This window comes from Apaloderma vittatum, unplaced genomic scaffold (assembly GCF_000703405.1).
Source record: "Apaloderma vittatum isolate BGI_N311 unplaced genomic scaffold, ASM70340v1 scaffold29381, whole genome shotgun sequence".
In the NCBI taxonomy this organism is placed as follows: Eukaryota; Metazoa; Chordata; class Aves; order Trogoniformes; family Trogonidae; genus Apaloderma; species Apaloderma vittatum.
Genome location: NW_009700109.1, coordinates 33,043 through 53,046, shown reverse-complemented (window position 1 = coordinate 53,046; position 20,004 = coordinate 33,043). Strand labels below are relative to the sequence as shown.

Below are 20,004 nucleotides of genomic sequence, written 5' to 3'. Positions count from 1 at the left end.
AGATAATCTTTGAGAACATTCAAAGTAGAAGGGAATAAGCAGAAATACATGTGCAAAAGAACTTAAGGAGCTTACAACACGTGGGGAAGAGCAGGCACCAGAGAAGAGGTACCAAAATCAAGAAACACAAGGTGAGAGCTGCAGGGAACTACTGTAGGTGATCCTGCTCTGGCAGGGGGGCTGGACTAGATGATCTTTTGAGGTCCCTTCCAGCCCCTGACAGTCTGTGATTCGGTGTGAACCATACTGAGGTGTGAGCAGCTTTGGAGCTGTGAAATTCATACGGTGCTAGGCTGACTTCAGGTATCAGTGGTGATGATATTTCACCTTTCCAAGGTACAGTTATGTCCTGCCCTGAGCTCCAGTTCTAATCAGTCCTTCGCCTGAAATAGATTTAAACTTCTCTCCATGGCAACAAAGGCAAAATCCTAATTGGAGTAGTGTTTGTGCTACCTCTACAATAACACATCACTTCAAGCCCTATCATCTTCAGAAGTCAAATAAAAACCACATGTTGAGAAGAAAGTAGGAAAAATGCTAACGAAACACAAGACTAGGGAAATAAGAGGTATATTAAAACACTCCACGTTCACTTTCAGCTTAAAAGACACTGTCTTTTGTTATGTTCAGTCCTGTTTTACATGACTAGAGCGTTAGGTCTCCTAGGCTGAGAGCACATGGCATTCAGATTTTCTTTTTTCCTTGATACCTCCATTTTCATTCGCTTGGGCTTATACCTTTTCTCCTACTTACAACTCTGTAGACCACCCAAATAAGCCATCTTTCTCTTTGCGGTGTTTACAGCCCTTAAACACTGGCAGCTGATTACCGTATCTCCCTTAATGATCGTTTGGCCAGGCTATGCATATCTAATTTCCAGCCATAATTCAATTCCTGCAGCACCCCTGCCAACAGCAAAAGCTATTGTATTACAGGCCTTCCAAGGGAGAAGCAAAGACCTCTTTCATATCCCTGCAACACGCAATTAAAACAATCCTGACCCCCCTTCCCTAGATTATTCATAAAAGGGTCAGATTTATGGCCAGGATAAACACCCCTTGTTTGCAGTGAATCCTCATGGTGTCCCTGATGTGGGCAAGAGATCTCAGCTCCCTCCAACCCCACCGTGCTGGGGAGGCGAAGCCGCCCCAGCCTCCTGCAGGATCACCCTGTCTCTGCAGAGCTGAGTACTTCATACCTGAGAATTTGTAAAATGCAAGCGGAATGGTGGTAAAAATAGCTTGAATGACCTCTGCAAGCCCAAAGCCTCTCCTGAATGACAGAGCCCGGTGCTGCTGCCTTCCTGCCTTTACTCCACCACCACGAGTTTGCACATCATGGCGCGAGGAGCCATTGCATCTCCATGTCCATATCGTAACACGCATAAAATAACAAACCCAGTAAATACAGAGTGTAGGAACAACCAGGTATAGATTCTGCAGTGTTATTGGGACTCATTAGATCAGCTATCCTTTAGAAAAATGACACCGCAAACAGCACGGTGACAGCACCACGTGCCACATCCTCCCCAGGGAAGTGTTGGTGCAGGACGCCAGGCAGTGTGTGGCACTCGTGCAGCCCCCCTGCCTCGCCAGAACCCCAAAACACAACCGGGTGCTTGGGTTTGCTTTTTAGCACCAGTATCAAACGCTAGGGAAAACAGTTCTGCCACTCAACTGGATAGCAAATCTTAGGCTCCTCTGAGGAGGAAATCCAAGTGCCGTCACAGAGTCACGTCATCGGGGGAATACACCATCCGTCCCTTTTTCAGCTCTGGAAAATACGAAGGTGTCTGCCTAGATGGAGCAGCAGGGTGCAGCACTGCTACAGAATACAGTGAAAAGGGCTTCCAATTCGAATGGCAGAGAAGGATGGGTTTTATCTGAAGTTGGAGGCTAAGCCCCAAGAAGCAGTAGCAGCTGTGTCCATTGAGAAACCCAGAAATGAAATTGCTTCCACCTCATCTGCGGCAACATACCTATAGTCGTATGCCTCTCCTTCCACAAAAAGAATGCAAAACCCGTTGCCGTTTAACAGCCAGAGTAGCAGCTGTCATACCCACCTTTTCCTGCAGCACTGGGGCATGCTGGCCATCCAGAGCTGTGGGTTGCCTTTCTATACTGGGAAGAAGCACTGAAATCATTGTGTGCAGAACCAAGCTGCACCTCCACGATCACCCCTGGTGCCAGTTCTGCTGCGGGCACCTCTTCTCGTGGAGACTATGTTTGTACAGAGTCCAGAGCCTGGCGCTTGGTAGAGATGGGGACATAAATCTGCCACACGTGGTACACATCTGAACTCTGTGTTAGTCATCATGTTTACAAGAAATTTACAGGCAGAAAAAAACCAAAAAACATGCAATATTAGCTTGCTGCATGTTGTAAGGCAAAAACCTCACAACTGAAGACACAAGCTAGTCATAAGTGCATAGGAAGTCCATAAAGTCATTTTGACTGTGATCAGGTTTATTCCATCATTGTCTGTTATGACCATATTTCAACCTTTGTTCAATATATAATCAGTACTCACCAACTCTGGCAAGATACTGCCGTTCTAATGGCCTGTGGTATAGCGAGAAAATGTCTTTTAAAACACATTTGCACACCGTTCTCCAAGTTACTCCCTGGAGACAAGAGGTCAGCTCAAGAGCTTGTTTGCAACATGCAGGAACCAAACTGAATGCTCAGAAGACCAACTTCAGCATTGCCTCCTGAGGGCTCAGGAGCTGCCAGGACCACTCTCATAGTTTCACTGATGTTCTCGTTACAAGAAGCAGTGAGGCCACGTTATGGACAGACTAACGACTAAATCAGGTTATCTGCTGGGGTGGAAGAATTTTCACAATTACATTTGGTTTGGCCTGGGCAGTTTTAAGGCTTGAACTGAGCTGCCTAAAACTCAACCCAGCTACTGACTTTAACAGACAGGGGAAAGTCTTCATCTGTAACGTGAGGTTCTGCACTTTAAGCAGCAATTTTCATTTGATGATAGACTTATGGTATTTTTAGTCATAGTCAAATCACTGCAGAGAACAACTTTTGGCTTTGCTGTTCATTTTTAATAAACCCAAGGCTATTTTGAACATGAAAACCAGCAGGTACCTGCAAGGCACTGAGCTACTTGTAGAGTTCAGCAAACTTCCAAGAGCGAACATCTTCCTTCTTGATGCTCTTGAAAATACTTAACGATAGCAACTGAATGGCTAACGCTTTCCACTGCGAAGTAAAATGTCATAACCGTGAAGGATTTGCTTTAGGCGTAATCCTCTGAAGTGCCCAGTACAGTTGGAAGAGAGAGTTGCTGCATGGGGCCAGTATGGTGTCAAGTCAGACCAAGTGATCAAAAGGACACAAATAACAGCTCTGCTTTGACTTCAAGTGGCCATAATACAAGTTAATCGGAAGAACGAGTTAAGACAGTATGAAAGCCGTTGGGGCAGAGGAGCAGCTACTGAGTTTATTGCTTTCCCAGACTGTGGACAAGTTCCTCCAAGTTCAGTGCTGAGGGCTGAGTGAGACAAAGCCAAGCCTGTGCACGTTGGCAGCAGCCGCGTGTCCTGTTGCAGCCCGGCCTGATGACAGGGGACATCTGAGTAACAGCCTCAGACCAATAGCCCCAGATTTATGGCCCTTGAAAAAGGTGACCTGGGACTCCAGGAATATTACTTCTGTTTCTGCCACTACCACAGCGCTGACTTGCTTTGTGAAAGGTTTTGCCACCTTCTGACAAAACACTGCACTCTGAAACACCGCGCACAGACGCGTAAGGTTAGCAATAAAGGCTGGCTCTGCAGCACCCTGTTTCTGGGTACTCGGGTATGACACTGGAGAGAATGAGCCAGGAGGAGGCGAGGGGAGAGAGGAGAGATGAGAAACTATCATTCTTGCAAGAGAGATGGAAGAGATTTACAAAGAAGAAAAAAAATTAATTCAGCTTAACAAGATTTTGCCCGCTAAGTCCTCAGGCACAGCCTGAAGGACAGAACTTTACCCTTCTTAAGCTTCATCTCAGCAGCGGAAAGTTTCTGAATTTCAAGAAAGCAAATATTTGATTCTGAACCTAATGATAAAACTTAGATGATATTTTAAGGTCTTGCCCTTACATTTTCATTGTCCTACTACACAGAAATCCAAGAAAAACTAGGGAAATGCAATGTTTGTAGTTTGACAAGAACTAACACACTCATCTTTTTCGTCCCATTTAAATACACCAGAGCCCTTTATAAAGGCAAAAATAATTCATCTGTCCTTTGCCTTGGCTCATGCAAGATGCATAAGTACATTCAAATTTTACAACTTTCACTGTGCAGGTCAGAGATTAACACCGGTTTCTTACATTATATTTGATGCAAAATCCCTAAGGAGTACCTGAAAAAATAAGAGTCCGTGATAGAGAGAAGAAAATGAATTGCAAATAGGCAGAATTGTTAAGAGCCCAGTGATGTCTCATACAAATCCCTTAAAAACAGTCTATTTAGAGACCATCCAGAAGTCTCAAACAGGAATCCCACCAGGAGCAGGCACAGCACAAGCTGCAGACTACAGAGGTATTAGGAAGAAAAGGACCAGTCATGCAGGCAGCTCTTCAAAGAGACTTTTGGCAAAAACTCGGTTTGACAAGCTCTAATAACGATCCTAAGAATAATTAATGCTTTCACTCCTCCAGCACATTCCTCCCTAGAAGGCAGTGAACTAATGGTGAAGAAAAGCAATTTTTTTTGCAGATGAGCAACTGCAGCTGACGAGGGGCGATTCCATCTGCCACAGCTTTGGAAGATGTGGAAGTTCTTCCATCACCAGTGTTCAACCTCAGCACCAGAAGAGTGGAGGAGAAGTCTATGAAATATGAGTAGAGAACCAAAGTCCTTGCATTTTGTGCATTTCTGCACTCTCTGTCACCCCGCAGTCATCATATATAGTGCAGGTACGGTCAGAATTTAAGCTCCTTTATTTCAGGCCTTTCGCTTTAACCACAAGAACATCCATCTACGCTGTGTAAGAATTAGCCAGACCATGAGAACTGCGTGACACAATCTATAGGAAATATTCTTAATGATGTCGAATTTTTGAAAACGGATTACGCAAGGATACTTTAAAAATGAATTATAATGCAGTTTGGGTGCAGGCTCTGCAGAAAGACAAATACAATTAATTTTTATGTTTTCCTAACTGCCTCCTTTTTCACTGCTGTCAGGGAGCCTGCATGAAAACATATCATTTTACGCCGATGACGTCTGCATCTTGCTCTTTACCAGATATGACAGTCTGGATACAACATGGCAATCTGGGAACTCTGGAGGGAATTACATCTGTAGTTGTCAAATTTCTGTTTTCCATTTCTACCAGGAAGGATTAATTTAGCAGCCAAATCAATATGACCGTGTTATAGCATACCAGCGATCAGAAAAAAAGTTTACAAGTAAGGTCTTATCTCTGGTTGAACGAACAGACATAGGAAAGAAGACTGAACATAGGAAGCTTTCCCTAGAGAATGCAGTTAAACAGATGCCAGTATCAATGACCGAATGCTGAAACTACAGACTTAACGTGCTCTTTGTTAATTCAAACTCTTTTATTTACGGTGGTAAATAAAAGCAGCATATTCCTCATGAGTTGGCATCTTTAAATGAAGGTAGGGTAGTTGTATAAAAGATTTACTTGATTTTACAACTCATTGTTGGCTCAGTACTAAATACTGTCACGGCATGGAAGAATAATTCTCACCAGTGCAGATACCAGGAAGTCAATAAAGTACTCAAGAAACAGATTTCTGATCTTGTTTGTGCATCTAGAGAACAATTAAACAGAATAAAAGAAACAACAAATAGGAATCCTACTTCAAAAATGTATCTTCTGTAAGATGTTTACTATGACATCCAGGAAACTATTATTCTGCAGCTTACAGGTGGGGAGTTCCAATAACAGACCAGTCAGCTTTTCTTTTAAAAGGGCAAGTTCAGTCATTGCATATTCATGCATTAGCTCGTATTTCCTTCTAACCTGATGATCACTGACAATGTGGTCACTGGCAGTCATTTCGGTAGTCCTTTCCATTGGACATTTGCTGACCTTTGTCTAACTAGAATGAAAGAGGAGCCCAATGTCAACTTTAACCTTTCTATCCAAACATACCACAGGAATGAATACATGTAAAGCAGATCTGAACGTACAGCAAGTTAATCCTGGGCTTTTCCAGACCAGCCTTGCACCGCCCTTCTACTTAAATCTGCTCACAAGAGCAGCTAAGATACGGGAACAGGTCCTCTCCAATAACCAGAGACAACCTGCGTCCACAGAGCAGATAAAACAAATCGCTCTCTCCCGACGTGCTGCACTCTGCTGTTACGCCACGTCCCAGGACAGTTTTGCAGGTGAGGCCACCTGCAGAACACTGCGGCAGCAAGTTCAGGGCACACACCCCATGGGTCTGGGGCAAACTGTCACCTGGCTGTGTACTAAGGGGCTGGGGGAGAGCTCGGCAGTGTAACACACCGTGTACGTCATCCTTCCAGCACCCTTTCCAGCTGAGAACTACCACCAAGCGTGCCTTCCTCACTGCTGGCTTCCCAACCTGTCTGACAACAGGCTTTATCTCAGCCCTGCAGGATACTACCCGTATTAGCCAAGCACTTTACTAATTTTACTGTTCTTCAGTATTAATAATAAACCTTATCATGAGGACTCTGATGAAGAATTACTGATAATGCAGCTGGCCAACGACCTCCCACATCCCTCCACGGGAGCACCTGAAAAAGCCAGCAAAACATCTCAGCTCCAACACAGGACCAGGTCAGTTACAGGTTTCCTGCAGCTGTAGCTGGCTCAGTTCCCACCAAGCAGTATTTATTTTAAGGCTTCCTCCTCCTCTTTTGGCACTCTTCAGAGGAAACCCAAGAGCCAAAGCGCTGCTCGTCTCTTCCGAGAAGCGGACCCCTTTGAAGGACAGCAGCACCTCAATATCGCCCGTGAAAATTAATCTAATAGTCTTTCAACAGAGCTTCTCAAAGGCAAAATTTTGCTGAGATTGAGATTTAAATGAAGGATCTAAACAAGACAGCAAGGAGTAGGCAATGGAGAAGGCAAACTGTTTTACCAGTGGCGAGGCTAAGATTTGAATGTTACACTAGGTTCTCCGAGTAATGATATTTTTAATGAAAAATTGAAAATCATAGAAGTTGCACGCTGAATCAGCTATTCATTTCATCAAAACACGAGTTAGTAGACAATGCAATTAAAAGTAGAGATAAACTCAGGGGAGCCAGTACCAGGTATAGGAGGACTTTGATTTCCCTGGGGAAAGCCTTTAAATCATCCGGAAGGTATTAGTGATGCAATTTAGAAATTACAGCCAACACCTGAATAAAGGAAATGATTGACCATTGTCCAAGGTACTAAAGGAAATGGGGGATTTTTCCATTATTTGCTGTTTTGCTGTCAAAAATCGGTGCCAAGCTGGAAGTCGTGTCTTAGCCAAATAGAGCTTATGCCTTAGCTAAAATTCAAACAGGATATACAGGGAGGTCAAACCTGATCCATTCTCGCCTTCTACCCTTAAATCCTATGATTGTAAGGAGAGAAGCAGGTTTCCTCCCCCTTCCTTAGCCCTTAAGGAAAACAAGTCTTTTAATCTATTTAGAAGCCCTTTCTGACATTCTTCAGCTGCAGTTTTTCTCAATCAACCTAATCTCTCCCCATCAAGCTCCACGATAATCCCATTTTGCTCCACTCCTTAAACTAATAAAAGATTAGAGTGACATTTCAGAAAGGGCAGCAGTACTAAGCAGCTTCTTTCCCATCTCAACGGATCTCGCCCAGCACAAAATGCAGCGAACGGGCCATTAATCTTATGGTAATGAGGTGTCAGTCTGAATGGAGACCTCCTCCTTGATCAATATGAAGGACGTGGGAATAATGAGGACACTGCCGCTCGTCAGCTCTGGCAACATTGCCAGGAGGCAGGGGATCCATCAAGCGTTGTTGAGATGGTGGCACTGGCTCTTGTCACCACACCGCTCTGCCCTTGAGGGCGGAGAGTGAGCAACCACATCGCTTCGTCACCCCCGTGCTGCCCACACACAATGAGCTTCTCCCTGTGTTCCAATTAGCAGCGTAAAACTGTTTGACAACTTCGGCTTTGCTCTAACAGGAAATCAATTAGGATTAGCAGCCACACACAGGGAAATTTTTCACGCGTATCCAGCTGGTGAAAATCACCAACTACTTCCTCGATTCCTTCAGTGGACGCCTGCATTGGTATTATCCCAATTTTATATCTTAAACAAGTTGCCATTCCCTGGAAGACTCAAGTTTTGCCAAGTGCTGAGAAAATCTGCCAGGAGATGTTCCTGGCTGGTGACCCTTGGTGGCATCCTTGCACCTGCTCTATTAGGAGGTGGGCTGGGAAATCCAGCTCTTCTGCCGTCACAAATGCTGCTCTGAGCCCGTCAGGGCTCCATGTGGGCACAACTATGTGTTTACTCAGAGCAAACTAGAGCAACAGGGCTTAGAAGTCATCGGAAGGGAGTTAACCCTGGGAGAGCGCTGCTGAGGAAGCAGCGGCAGATGTGAGCAGCACAGCTCTTTTTCCTAGGGAAAGGGTTTCGCTTTTACAGGTGTTTATCTGTCTTGTGACTAACAAATAAAAAACTCTGGGTTTGGTATCCCCAGAAGTCAAGGGTCTGAAGGTCAACTTGCCCTACATTTACCTTCATCATCTCTGTTTATTCATGGTTTGTGTAGTCATTACTGATATAGGTAAGAGTTCTTCCAAAAATATTGCCTCCGTAGAGGAAGGCAGCCCCTCTCTTTAACACCGTCTAATCCTGCACTTACACAGTCACTGTTCTGTCTCGGTACAGTAAATTAATGCTAAAAGTCAACAACAAAGAAGCTGATAATCGTAACTATGTCAAGGAAAATATTCACCAGAAATGACATCTTTACAGTAGATGAGAAAACACAATGTTCTTCTGCAGTCACAGTAGTATCACTGGTGTAGGCTGGACTTGACGATCTCAGAGCTCTTTTTCAGCCTCAGTAATTCTGTGCAATTCTGTATCGCCAATAAATGCCAATTTTTAACCACGCAGCCTGTAGCTAAGTCTTTTTTTCTGATTTTCTTCTTTAATTGCATATATAAAAGATGCATCTTGATGTAAAATCAAAGGTTCTTCTCCCATTTCTTAGAAACATCTTACCTCTCCATCTTTTTTGGAAATCAACTGCCTTGGTAAAGCTTAGCTATTTACCTGTACACGGTGGTAGGTGGGGAATTCAGCGTGTCGTAGATGAGCCTCACGTGTCCTTGGTACAACTCCAGAGCCAGAGGATCATTGTCCCCTTTGTATAACAAGATGCCATTGTCCTTGTCTGTTGCTACCTGTGGAGCATTAATAACCAGGTCAGGTCGCTTGAGAATGATTAATAAAGAAAGAAACCTTTATTAAAAATCAAACCAAAATCATACACGCAATTCAAAAATGATTTGGAGAGTCTTCAGCTCTCAAAAATGGGAATCTGGGATACAACCTGCTTGTTATTTCTACAGAGTTCTTATTTCCTTTTAATGGCTGTTAAATGCCAAAACTAAATAGTAAATTAAAAAATCTGTTTGCTTTTTACATATATATTTAAATGCTACCCTTTTGCCCTTAGTTTTTTTTTTCTTGAGCACATTCAAATAAGATTTCCTCTATCTGCTATTAATAATCGATGTTATATTCTAATTTTAATTCACTAGTGATTAATTACTGAACGCAAGAATAATATTCAGCCTGGGAAACAAGAAGCGAGAACATCAACTGCATCTGCTTTCTGTAATAATCCATTTTATTCCTCAAGCTATGGCTGATATAACATGTTTTGTAGACTTAAGAAGACAAGGTCCAGATTTTAAGCTTTAAAATGGACCTACAGTATTTGGAGCCTTTGGTGGGCCATATTTTAGAGTCCCAATATCTTAGAATCTGTTTTGTGCTATTAAATAAAAGGGCATTTTGAAGAAAAGCTGGAGTTTCAAATACATATGAATCAGCTTCATTTTCATATGAGCTGTATACTCAAGCTATTAAAGAAAAAAGATAAATATTAATTATGGACTTTTTTTCAACAGAATAAACTTTGCAGAAACCACCCTTTAAAAATCTATTCCTAATGTGGAAATTCGGTTTTCTTTCCCATGTCCTGACAGTGGAATTTTAATTACAACCAAAACTCCATCAACTAAATCCAGAATATGATTTTCAACTGTGGAATACAATCTTCTCAATTCCAGGAAATAAATGCAATAAAATAACCAAACAGGGATGATTTTTCTTCTCACGTCTTTTGAAATCTTATGCTTCATTTGCAGGGACATAGAAATAGCCCAAATTAACCATCAGTGGCTTAAGAAAGAGATGTATCATGTCATATATCTGCTCCATATACTTCTTTATTAGGAAACATATGAAGCTAGAAATGATTCCTTCGTTTACTTTGAGACATCAGGGAAAAAAATAGATCAGTTTATTGCATGCTAGATTGTGAATGCAAATAATTTCCAAATATTATATTGGACTAACCATCCAAAATACCTTTGATCCACACTGATGACAGCAGTGGCACTGCACCTTTGGTACTTATTTTCCATTGCCTTCTGAGCCTTAGACCTCAACCCAAATTTAGGTGTAACTACAAGACTGTAACAAAATCTTAATTTTACCTACTGGGTGTTCACTGTAAACAGTAAGCAAAATATTGTCTGGAAAGGCTCTTTTAGTGAAATGCCCTAATATTATGCACTAATTTCTAAGGGACGAAGAACACTTTAAATCCATAAGAAGACAGGGAGGTTTCCTGAATCATCTCTCGTGACATTTTCAGTCTGGGAATAGGAGAGAGGTGAGATTCTGGAGGTGGTGCCTTACTTGCTCCTTAACATTTCGGTAATTTTAGAGCAGACAACTGGCTCACAAGTTGACTCTCAATTTGTCGGCATCTTCGCCAGCAGACCCTGTTCATTCAGAATGAAAAAATATATATTCATATATGCATTATTGCTCAGCGCTGGGCTGGCAGCTGATGTCCTACGTGACATACCTGGAGAGAGATGTTTGCCTGCGGGCGAATTTTGGCTGATGGCAGCTCCACATAAGAATCCTTCCCAACAAAGTTGACCGTGATGAGTTTCTCGCACCTCTGCCCGGCGAAGCCCGCGAGGCAGCGGCAGACGGGCTCCTGGTGCGCCACGATGCACTGCGCCCCGTTCTGGCACTCGTAGTTGTCACACGGGCTCGTCTGGAGAAGAACCATTGGCGGAGGAGTTTCACAGAAAAGTCCACTGTAGAAAGCAAAGGAAAGAGCGGCCTCGATTGTCACTTTTTTTTTAAGGAAGGAAACATTTTCGGATGCTGACGGTACAGCGACACTGAGACACGCGCACCACGTGCCTGCTTTATGGTGTGAAAGCTGTGCAGCACAGTGCTGTACAGAAAATCCTCCCCGCTGGGTCCGAATGAGCAAGGTCAAATACTGGCAGCAATTTGTACTGCGCTTTGCACGGGTTATTTAGCTCTGCAAGGTACAGCGGTCTGTCTAAAATAGCTTCCACCCCACGCCGTACTGTGCAGAGGTTCACAGCCAAAACAGGGAGCCATTTAAACCCTGTCCTAGCTTTTGTGACTTGAGTCTGCCTCTGCTGTTGTAAGTGGCAAGCAAGGGGAATCTCCTCTATTTTTCTTTTCCACAGCCTTCTTACTTGTTTTTTGCTGTATATCATAGAGCGTTATCATCAACAGATGGGTAACTGCTAAAAAGTCTCCGAAGCGATGCACTGATAGCACATTATTTGCTGGGCAGCTTCCCTGAATTGGTTGTTTCTAACAGCATCGAGTTCACTGACTTTATTTTAGCGTAGTTTGTGGCTGCCAATGTCCTGGATGAGAAAAACACAAAGGAAAGGGAAGCAGAGGTAGCGGAAAAACCAAATGCCACATCTGAGTGCTTGTGAACTCGAATCACATTCAGATGTGGAGGAAAGCGCTGTGGTTCGGTCTTAACTGTACAAGAGGCCGAGCAAAACATACGTGTAGGACTCTCTGACCTCTGAGGTTTGGGCCACATCGCCCAGGAGCAGCGACGGCTCGGTCCCCAGGCTGCCTCCCCGGACCCGGCGCAGCTGCACGCTTGGCCAGGCATGTGCTGAGATGACTCAGCTACGCTGAAACATCGACACCAGCACGGAGGGAGCCGGGAAAAAGTGCAAAAAAAGCTGCAGTCATCTTTCACAGTGATCTCAGGTGTCAGTCTAAACTGCAAAAAAAAAATAGAAAATCTCCCTATTCTACTTAGTGTTCGTCAGCATGGGGGCACAGAGCTTTCCGGGAGAGGATTGTGGCAGCCCCATTCATGCAGTGAATAACACATCGACCCAGTCCTGGATCAGTGAAATCCCACTTGTCCCACTAGGAATTTCCTGCCATTCAGGGAGTATTTTGTGGAATAGTAGTAGTCTTATGAAAACCAAGTGAAAAAATGCTGAAAACTTCACTCCTCTCCAGTAAAGCAGGTGAGAACTGGCAGCTCAGCGAAATTCTAGGCAACCTTCCTCGACATCATTAGAACAGAAAGCCAAGCCATTCCCCTACAGTAAATAGTACCGACACAAGACCTGCAAGACCAGCAAATAAACCAGCCACAACATACTCAAGACCAATCTTGCTTAGCCACAGAGACCAGAGCCTGCTGCCTCTGTAACAGAAGGAAACAGAGATGACAGCCTTCCTTTTAACATTTTCTCATGTCAAATGCTGTGCAGAGTAGCACAGCTCTATCTTTAGCGCTGTGTGAAAACCCAAACCTCTCCCTGCCCCTGTCCTCCCAGCACATACCACTCTCTGGTCTGCTTGTGGGAAACATGAAAGGGAGAGAAATACACACCAGAACATGGACGGGCTAAATCCTGAATGGCATGAAAGGCAAATGTGAAGAATGCCGTGAAAGATGCAAACATTTGGGTGTCAGTCAGGTCTGGCTGTGCTCATGGCCACAAACACACATGTGTCCTTCTCAGCCAGAATGACCTCTTGTTCAGAAGAGCATCATCTCGCATAGGGATAATATATTCATTCAGACAAATGTATCTTGAAAGCGTAATCTGGCAGGCAATACTGCTGGCAGTCAATAAAATCCATTTACTTTGGTCCAAGGAGTATTTGGAGGAGATGTATAGGGTCTGTGGTGGAAAAGGGAACACAGTGGGTAGCGCAGGGAATAGCTGCTTACAGGTGATTCGGGTTCCCATGGATGGGTTTTGGTAGCCGGGGGGCTACAGGGAAGGCTTCTGTGAGGAGCTGCTAGAAGCCGACAGAGCCAATGCCAGTGGCTCCAAGACGGACCCAACCACTGGCCAAGGCTGAGCCCATCAGCGGTGGTGGAAGTGCCTCTGGGATAACACACTTAAGAAGGGGGGAAAAAAAAAATCCAAACCTGGCGACTTCAGCTGGCGAGAGGAGTGAGAATACTGCGAGACAGAACTCTGCAAACACCAAGGTCAGTGAAGAGGAGGGGGAGGCGGTGCTCCAGGCACCAGAGCAGAGATTCCCCTGCCAATTTAAGGCAGTTACTGCAGCAGCTGCCCATCAGCGCAGCAGTCAGACCCAGCCAGAGCTGATGAGCTGAGGACACATCAATGCCACGTCCCCGCTGCTGGCCAGGCGCTAAAGTGGACTGTCTGACTGGAGCACTTTGCTGCTCAAAGCCTGCTTTCATTAAGCGTGTGATCTCTCTCTCCAGCGCAGGGCTTTGTGGCTGGCTGGCAAACGCGTCAGGAGAGCCAGCAACGGGATCAAACTCGGGTCGACCCCACAGATGGCAGTCGCCCCTGGCCCAGTGTCAGGGGTAATTGTTTTCCAGAGGTGACTAGCAGAAAGGAGCACTGCTAAGCCAGCCCACTAGCTTTGTTCTGCCTAAAGTCAATCATTTTGTTTTGTCTGTGAGCGACAAGTAAAAAGCAGAGGGGAAGTCAGTGTACATAATTCTAATTTCATGGAAGTTAAAAATAATAATGATAATAAAACATCCATGTGACCCGCAACAGCCTCCACTAACAGAAAACAAATGTTGTGAGAAGCCAGTGAGTCTGTGCTTGGTGCTGCTCTCAAAGATTCCCTGAGCAACCAGAACGGCTGCCGCACAACCCTTCCTTGCTGTGAAACCCCTTCGGTGGGTGGCATCTAGAAGTTACATTAGCAACAGTGTCTGTCAAGGCCTTTTCTGGTTTATTTTAAAATATTTTTTTTAAAAATACAGTTTTTGAAATAATTAATACTATTTATTTCCCCAGCAGTGGGATGTGGAGCACAGTCTGACTTGCATAGCTTGGCCAAGTCCATTTTGCCCGGTACAATCTCATTTATTTAAATAATCACTGCTGAGTTTCTTGCAGCAAACGATCCCAGTGGGGAGCTCTGAAGCATCTACACACGGGAGGAACAGCGCTTTCCATCACGCTCAGCAGCCTTAATGCGCGCTTCCCCACTAGAGCAACATCTATCAGGACAGCACTACTGTGAGGCTGATTGCTAGAGGGAAGGTTTGATAAGTTGGGTTTTATCCAATGGGGCTCACAAATCCTCAGAAATGTTTTCATCCGCAGGGGGTAAACGAATGTTATTTTGGGAAGAAAACACTGAAAACTTCTCAGGAACAACGTGCATAATGGAATTGCAAAAGGCTGCTGAGCAGAGGTGCTGCGTGGAGCACAAGTGCACACCAGCAGTGCCTGGGAAGTGCAGGATGGGGAAGCAGGTGTGTGTTTGTTGGGGCTGCTGCTTTTCAGGGCTGTCACCAGAGCCACATCGTTGTGCACATGAAGCTCTGCATTGTTAAGAATTACTGGAGTGCCATTTGTTCAATCAGGCAAGGGTGGAAGTTTTAACATCCTTCCTAATGCCTGACTCCAAGCAGCTTTGATGTACAGCAAAGTGACAACCATAAAATTGTTATAGTTCTATGCATTTATTACAGCAGCACAAGCTCCAGATTACCAGGAGGTCACTCTGCAAACTCACTGCTGGGAAATGATTCCTGATACTTAGCCAAAAACTTTATTAATCATTATCTTAGGCCTCCTAGTTACCTTAGTCAGATCACCCCTTGTGTTCTCTCATTTTCATCAACACTTGGAGCCTTCAAATACCTGCAAAGTTATCGCCTTGCTGCACAGCTCAGTGCCTGAAGCACAATTCATGAACAGTTGAGTCTACAACCCTGGACATCAGAAGGCTCAACTCTGTCAATCACCATCTTTGCAATTGCAATCTTAAGAGGGAGAAAAAAAAATTAAAAATCAGAACCCCTTCCAGAGCAGCAGGCCTTAAACTACAAAAGGCTGGAGTAATGGAAAGAATAATGAGCAGATCATAATTTGTTGGCAGAACTTTAATCCCAAAGTCAAGCAAGATTAGGGTCTACTCTGCAAGAAGAACACATGGGGCTTCAGCTTCCTCTTGCCTGTTAGTGCCTGCTGTGATGTTTTTCTCCTGAAAGACCCTTGTCCCCTTGCATCTTGCAAAGGAAATTTAGGGAGGTGGCATGCACTAGCACAAAAAAAGAAAAAGCAAACAGGAGACCTCAAGTCAATCCTGTCCATGCTGCTGACAGGCAGCGGGAGTACTTTGCTTCAACAAGTCTACTTGGGCTATGAAGTGCTGTCCAAGCTAGAAGCTGAGTTTTGGAGCTCTCTGTAGAAAGATATTTCCTCTTCTTGGAGGACTTTTAGTGAGTGAAGGACCTGTGTGAGTGAAGGACCAGGCTGGGCTCCTCAGGTTCTGCTCTTGGAGGCCCTGGTGTGAGACGAGCCAGCGCAGGGCTCTGCTCCAATTGCCAGCAGAGCTGCTGGGTGCACAGGAAGGGACCCAGACCAGCCGCCCACCCACTCCTGCTGCTCTGCTCTGCCGTGTTCACAACTCAAAACATCTCTGCCAAACCCCACCTTCCCGGAAAAAAACCCCAACCACATTCATCACTGCCCAGTACTGACATGCCTTTAAAACCAGGGGACCTGCAGCAGAAGTCTCCCAGGCACTCCCACGTGATGACAGGCTCGAGCCGCCCTTGACTCCAGACACGGCTTTGCAATCCCCTTTCTCAGCTCTGACAATCAGATAACATTGAGCATTTACAATCCCACTGTGGGACAGACCCTTGTTATCCTCAGCAGCCACCCATCTGTGAGATCCCTCAGGCCATCAAAGAGATTGAAGCAGAGAACTAAACATGAAGAAAAAGGTATGAATTTGAAATTCAGAAGATATCTGATATCCTGTAAATAACAAGTCTGATTCTGTGAAACCACAGGCTGACATCATGCTATGTATCAATGCCTATTCAGGGAATGCTGCCTGCTTTGCAATAAAAATGTGTGTTGAGGGGGAAAAAAAGCCCCAAACCAGCAAGGATGAAAGCAAGAAGAATGAAAACAGTTGCAGATACAAAGCAGAGAAAATGATTTATAAGTGTTCGTGCAATTTCTGCTTTGTCGAGACTGATCTTTACAGGTGCTCCTTCTTTGTCTCATGTGTATTTCAAACACAGAAAAGGTTTAGCTGGAAGGAAGCCAGTATCCAGCCTCAGGCAATGATTAGTGAATCCATTTGGAGCAACACACTTATCTTTGACAGACAGAGAGATTTCCAGGAGTCAGATATATTGGCAGCCGTCAGAATCAGCCTGGAAATGTACAGCCCACATTGTGCTGAGCCCATCCACCAACGGGCACAGAGACACTGGCACAAAGTCTTCGGACTCACGTTTTCTTGCAGTCACGTCTGAGGGCTCGTATATATAATTCCATTATCCTTTGCTCACCCTCATGCACCCGGAGTTCATCTCCACAGAATTCATGCAAGCGCCTTACCTAGTGTTTTACCTGCAAAGGCTGGGGCGGGCGGGCAGGCAGACTAACACAGCAGTGCGCAGAAGGCAAACTGCTGTTTTCAAAGCAAGAACCATCAACCCCCTGTACTCCGTTAACTCATTAAGACCTACTTCAGCTGCAAGATTTGAAGCTCTGAGCCATCCATTCACATAGGAATGACAGATCGATACCATATCTAGAGGCCGATTAGCTCTGAGGATGAAAGCAATTAAAGAAAAGTGCCCCAACACTATGTGACAGTCCAGGGGAGGGCTGGCTCTCACGTACCTGAAACCCTGAGGGCAGACGCAGGTGTAGCCATTGACTGCATCTACGCAGACAGCTCCATGGCGACACTTATGCCCCACACAGTCGTCATCATCTATTTCACACTGCTTTCCACTGTAACCCGGCAAGCACTCGCATCTGAAATACAAGAAGATTGCTGGTAATAGCTTGTTTCAACATTTATGACAATAGCACACACAGGCAGCTCAGCACCGAGCTGATGTGAGATGGAAAGGTGTTAGCAATCGTTTCTGGAAGCATCAAGCACAACTCCTGCCATCAGACACGCTCGAGTCCCTCCGGTCTGTCTGCAGCTGAGGTTCTGCAATCTGCTTAAATTCAAGCCGAGCAATGCAATACCACATCACTGCTTTTCCTCAGCCAAGGCTGTGGAGAACAGTGATCATACAGCGGTCTCCCAATTACACTGAAGATGACAACATCTTCCCTAACCTTACAGACTCAAAGGGCAATATTCTGCAAGGACAGATGCTCTGATGTCTCCGACCGCCGCTCTGCCAATGCCTGCACGCTGCCCAGGGCCTGAGGTTGGCTCTGGGCAGCAACACAGAGCACAGTAAGGTTCCACCTTCCAAATGGAAGCAATCTGCAAGCAAGCCATAAAACTCATCGAATTTACACAAAAAGACCATCAGTTTTGAGACCACCACCTGTTTGCTGTTCATTTCCCAAGCACAGCAAATGCTGCTGCAACTACAGAAAGTTGTCTTTGAAGCCTGCCCCTTCACCTGGTGAGACTCAGGAGGAGTGTGTACCTACTGCCATGGGGTAATGGCATTAGTAGGAGCAACACGATGGGACGCACCCAAACCTGCAGACATTGGTGTTTTCCTTTGTTTATTTTATTTTACATAATTCTCAAGTTTGTTGCATGAAAGCTGCATCAGCATTTCTACCGTAAGCCTTGCAGATGTTTATAACCTGACAATAGAAAATACATCCCAAAGCCTCTGACTTGGAACAGATCTTTTGGGATTGCTGAACAGCCTCTTCTTGAATCTATAGTGTAGACAATGTTTAGTCATGAGCACACTTTAGTCCATAAAACATATTTTACTCTTCCCAGCTGGATGTTACTGCACATCTGGAAAACAAAAGGCATATCACTTCAACCAAAACAACCAAAGAGCTACAGTGAACTTCAGCAATAAAAAAGAGGTCTGTGCTCTTGCTATAGAGCCCCTTGTTTGGACCCTGTGCGCTTGCCACCAAGAGTTGGAAGAGGAGAGACATTACAAAGTTGAGGGAGGGGGCATCAGGAGAGAAACTACGGCTTCCCCAGTGTCTTCTGCTGGCCTCCTCCTCCTTCTTGCCAGCAGCCTGGTGCAGTAAGAGCAGGAGGAGGCTCCTTGTGGAAAATCCTCTTCAGAGGAGCTGGACACATGGGAGCTGATGAGAGAAGATATTTCCACTTCCCAGGCAGCAGTCATTGTCCCGAATCTGGCTGGAAGTGATAGCATGTTTTGGCTCCTGGCCACTCCCCACCTCATCCGGACAAGGCAAGGAGTCTGGGTGAAAGCTGCTGGAGAGCAACAGCAGGTCCTGGGCATGCTAACGACCATGACTGCCACAGCATCAGGGCTTCTACAACCGCCGAGCTCAAGCACGAAGAAAAACCTTCAGTCTTCATTTAAAAACATGGCTTGTGACCGGCTGAAAAAGGAGAAACTAGGGCAAAGCCTATGAGTTAACCTGCCAGCTGTAGGATGGATAATGTTATGTAGATACAGATTCTTTCTTTCTCGATCCTCCCTACAGGAGAGGCCCCCATCATGACCCTCCACAAACACAGGATGGTTGATGTTCCAGCTCTGCAGGCCTGAATTGCTTTTTTACACCTTGGTGGCTCTGGGAATACTGTGATTAACAAAATGGAGATGACAAAACAGAGCAAAACGTGTTCCTTCCCCAAATCAAAAGAAGCGGGCAATGTTTTTTTGGCAACATTTTAGTCACACCTGCAAGCAAATAGTGTCAATCAAAAGACTTTGTGGGGGGAATTGGCAGCATTTAATCCTGTTGCTTTTTATTGATCCCTGCAGTCCTAATATAAAGTGATGTAATAATGAACGATGTGCCGTTCCTTATTCAGGGCTGCCATGCATCAATTTTATGATGTGTATTGGCTATCTCAGTAATGACAGAACCACCACTTCTCTCTGCAGGGCTGCATTAAATCAGCATTTTAAGCTGTCAGGTAATAATTCCAAGCTTTAGAATAATAAAGTATATTTATACCATGCTCCAACATCAATACAGTGAATGGAAAAACATGTTCCTTTCCTGAAGTTATTTTTTTAAGAAGTCACTTCTTTGTGTTAAATGGTTTGGGCTTTTTTTTGTTGTTGTTGCGTTTTGTTTTCTGGCATATAGAAAGCTACTCTTCTTCTATAGTAACAGCACCATAAAGATGTGGAGGCTGGAAGTGAGGAAAACCACCTGCAATTTTAGCTTAGGAAGCAAAGAGCTCTGTGCAGCCAAACACTCACTGAAGTAGATCAGAGTTTGCTTCCAAGCTTGGCTTTCCCTTCAGAAACATGGAATTCCTTTTGGGTCAGTCATCTCTGAGGTTCTAGGGTGTCACGTCTAGCCTGAAGCTACCAAAAAATGCATGCCTGGAGTACAGTAGGTAAGAAACTCATCCAGATGAGTGCCTCAGCCTCCTCCTAGAAACGCAAGGTCTTTACCACCAGGAAATGATGGCTTGTGAGCTCCATCCCCACCCCACCTAGAGCCAGCAAGTGACTGGGTACCAAAGTACGATGCAGTAAAGATGATGGCAAAGAAACTTTAACATAT

At 44.8% G+C, this 20,004-nt stretch overlaps 1 protein-coding gene across 1 annotated transcript in view; it reads right to left on the bottom strand.

Moving 5' to 3' along the window:
• Positions 1–9,247: 9,247 nt before the first annotated feature.
• The window catches only part of LOC104280858 (slit homolog 3 protein-like), a gene marked incomplete at both ends in the record, with an annotated part of 32,249 nt that continues 21,492 nt past the window's right edge, over positions 9,248–20,004 (bottom strand). The window contains 3 exons of the mRNA XM_009878648.1: positions 9,248–9,378; positions 11,079–11,319; positions 17,185–17,322. Coding sequence (XP_009876950.1) covers positions 9,248–9,378; positions 11,079–11,319; positions 17,185–17,322 — 510 coding nt within the window. The remainder of the gene's footprint in view (positions 9,379–11,078; positions 11,320–17,184; positions 17,323–20,004) is intronic.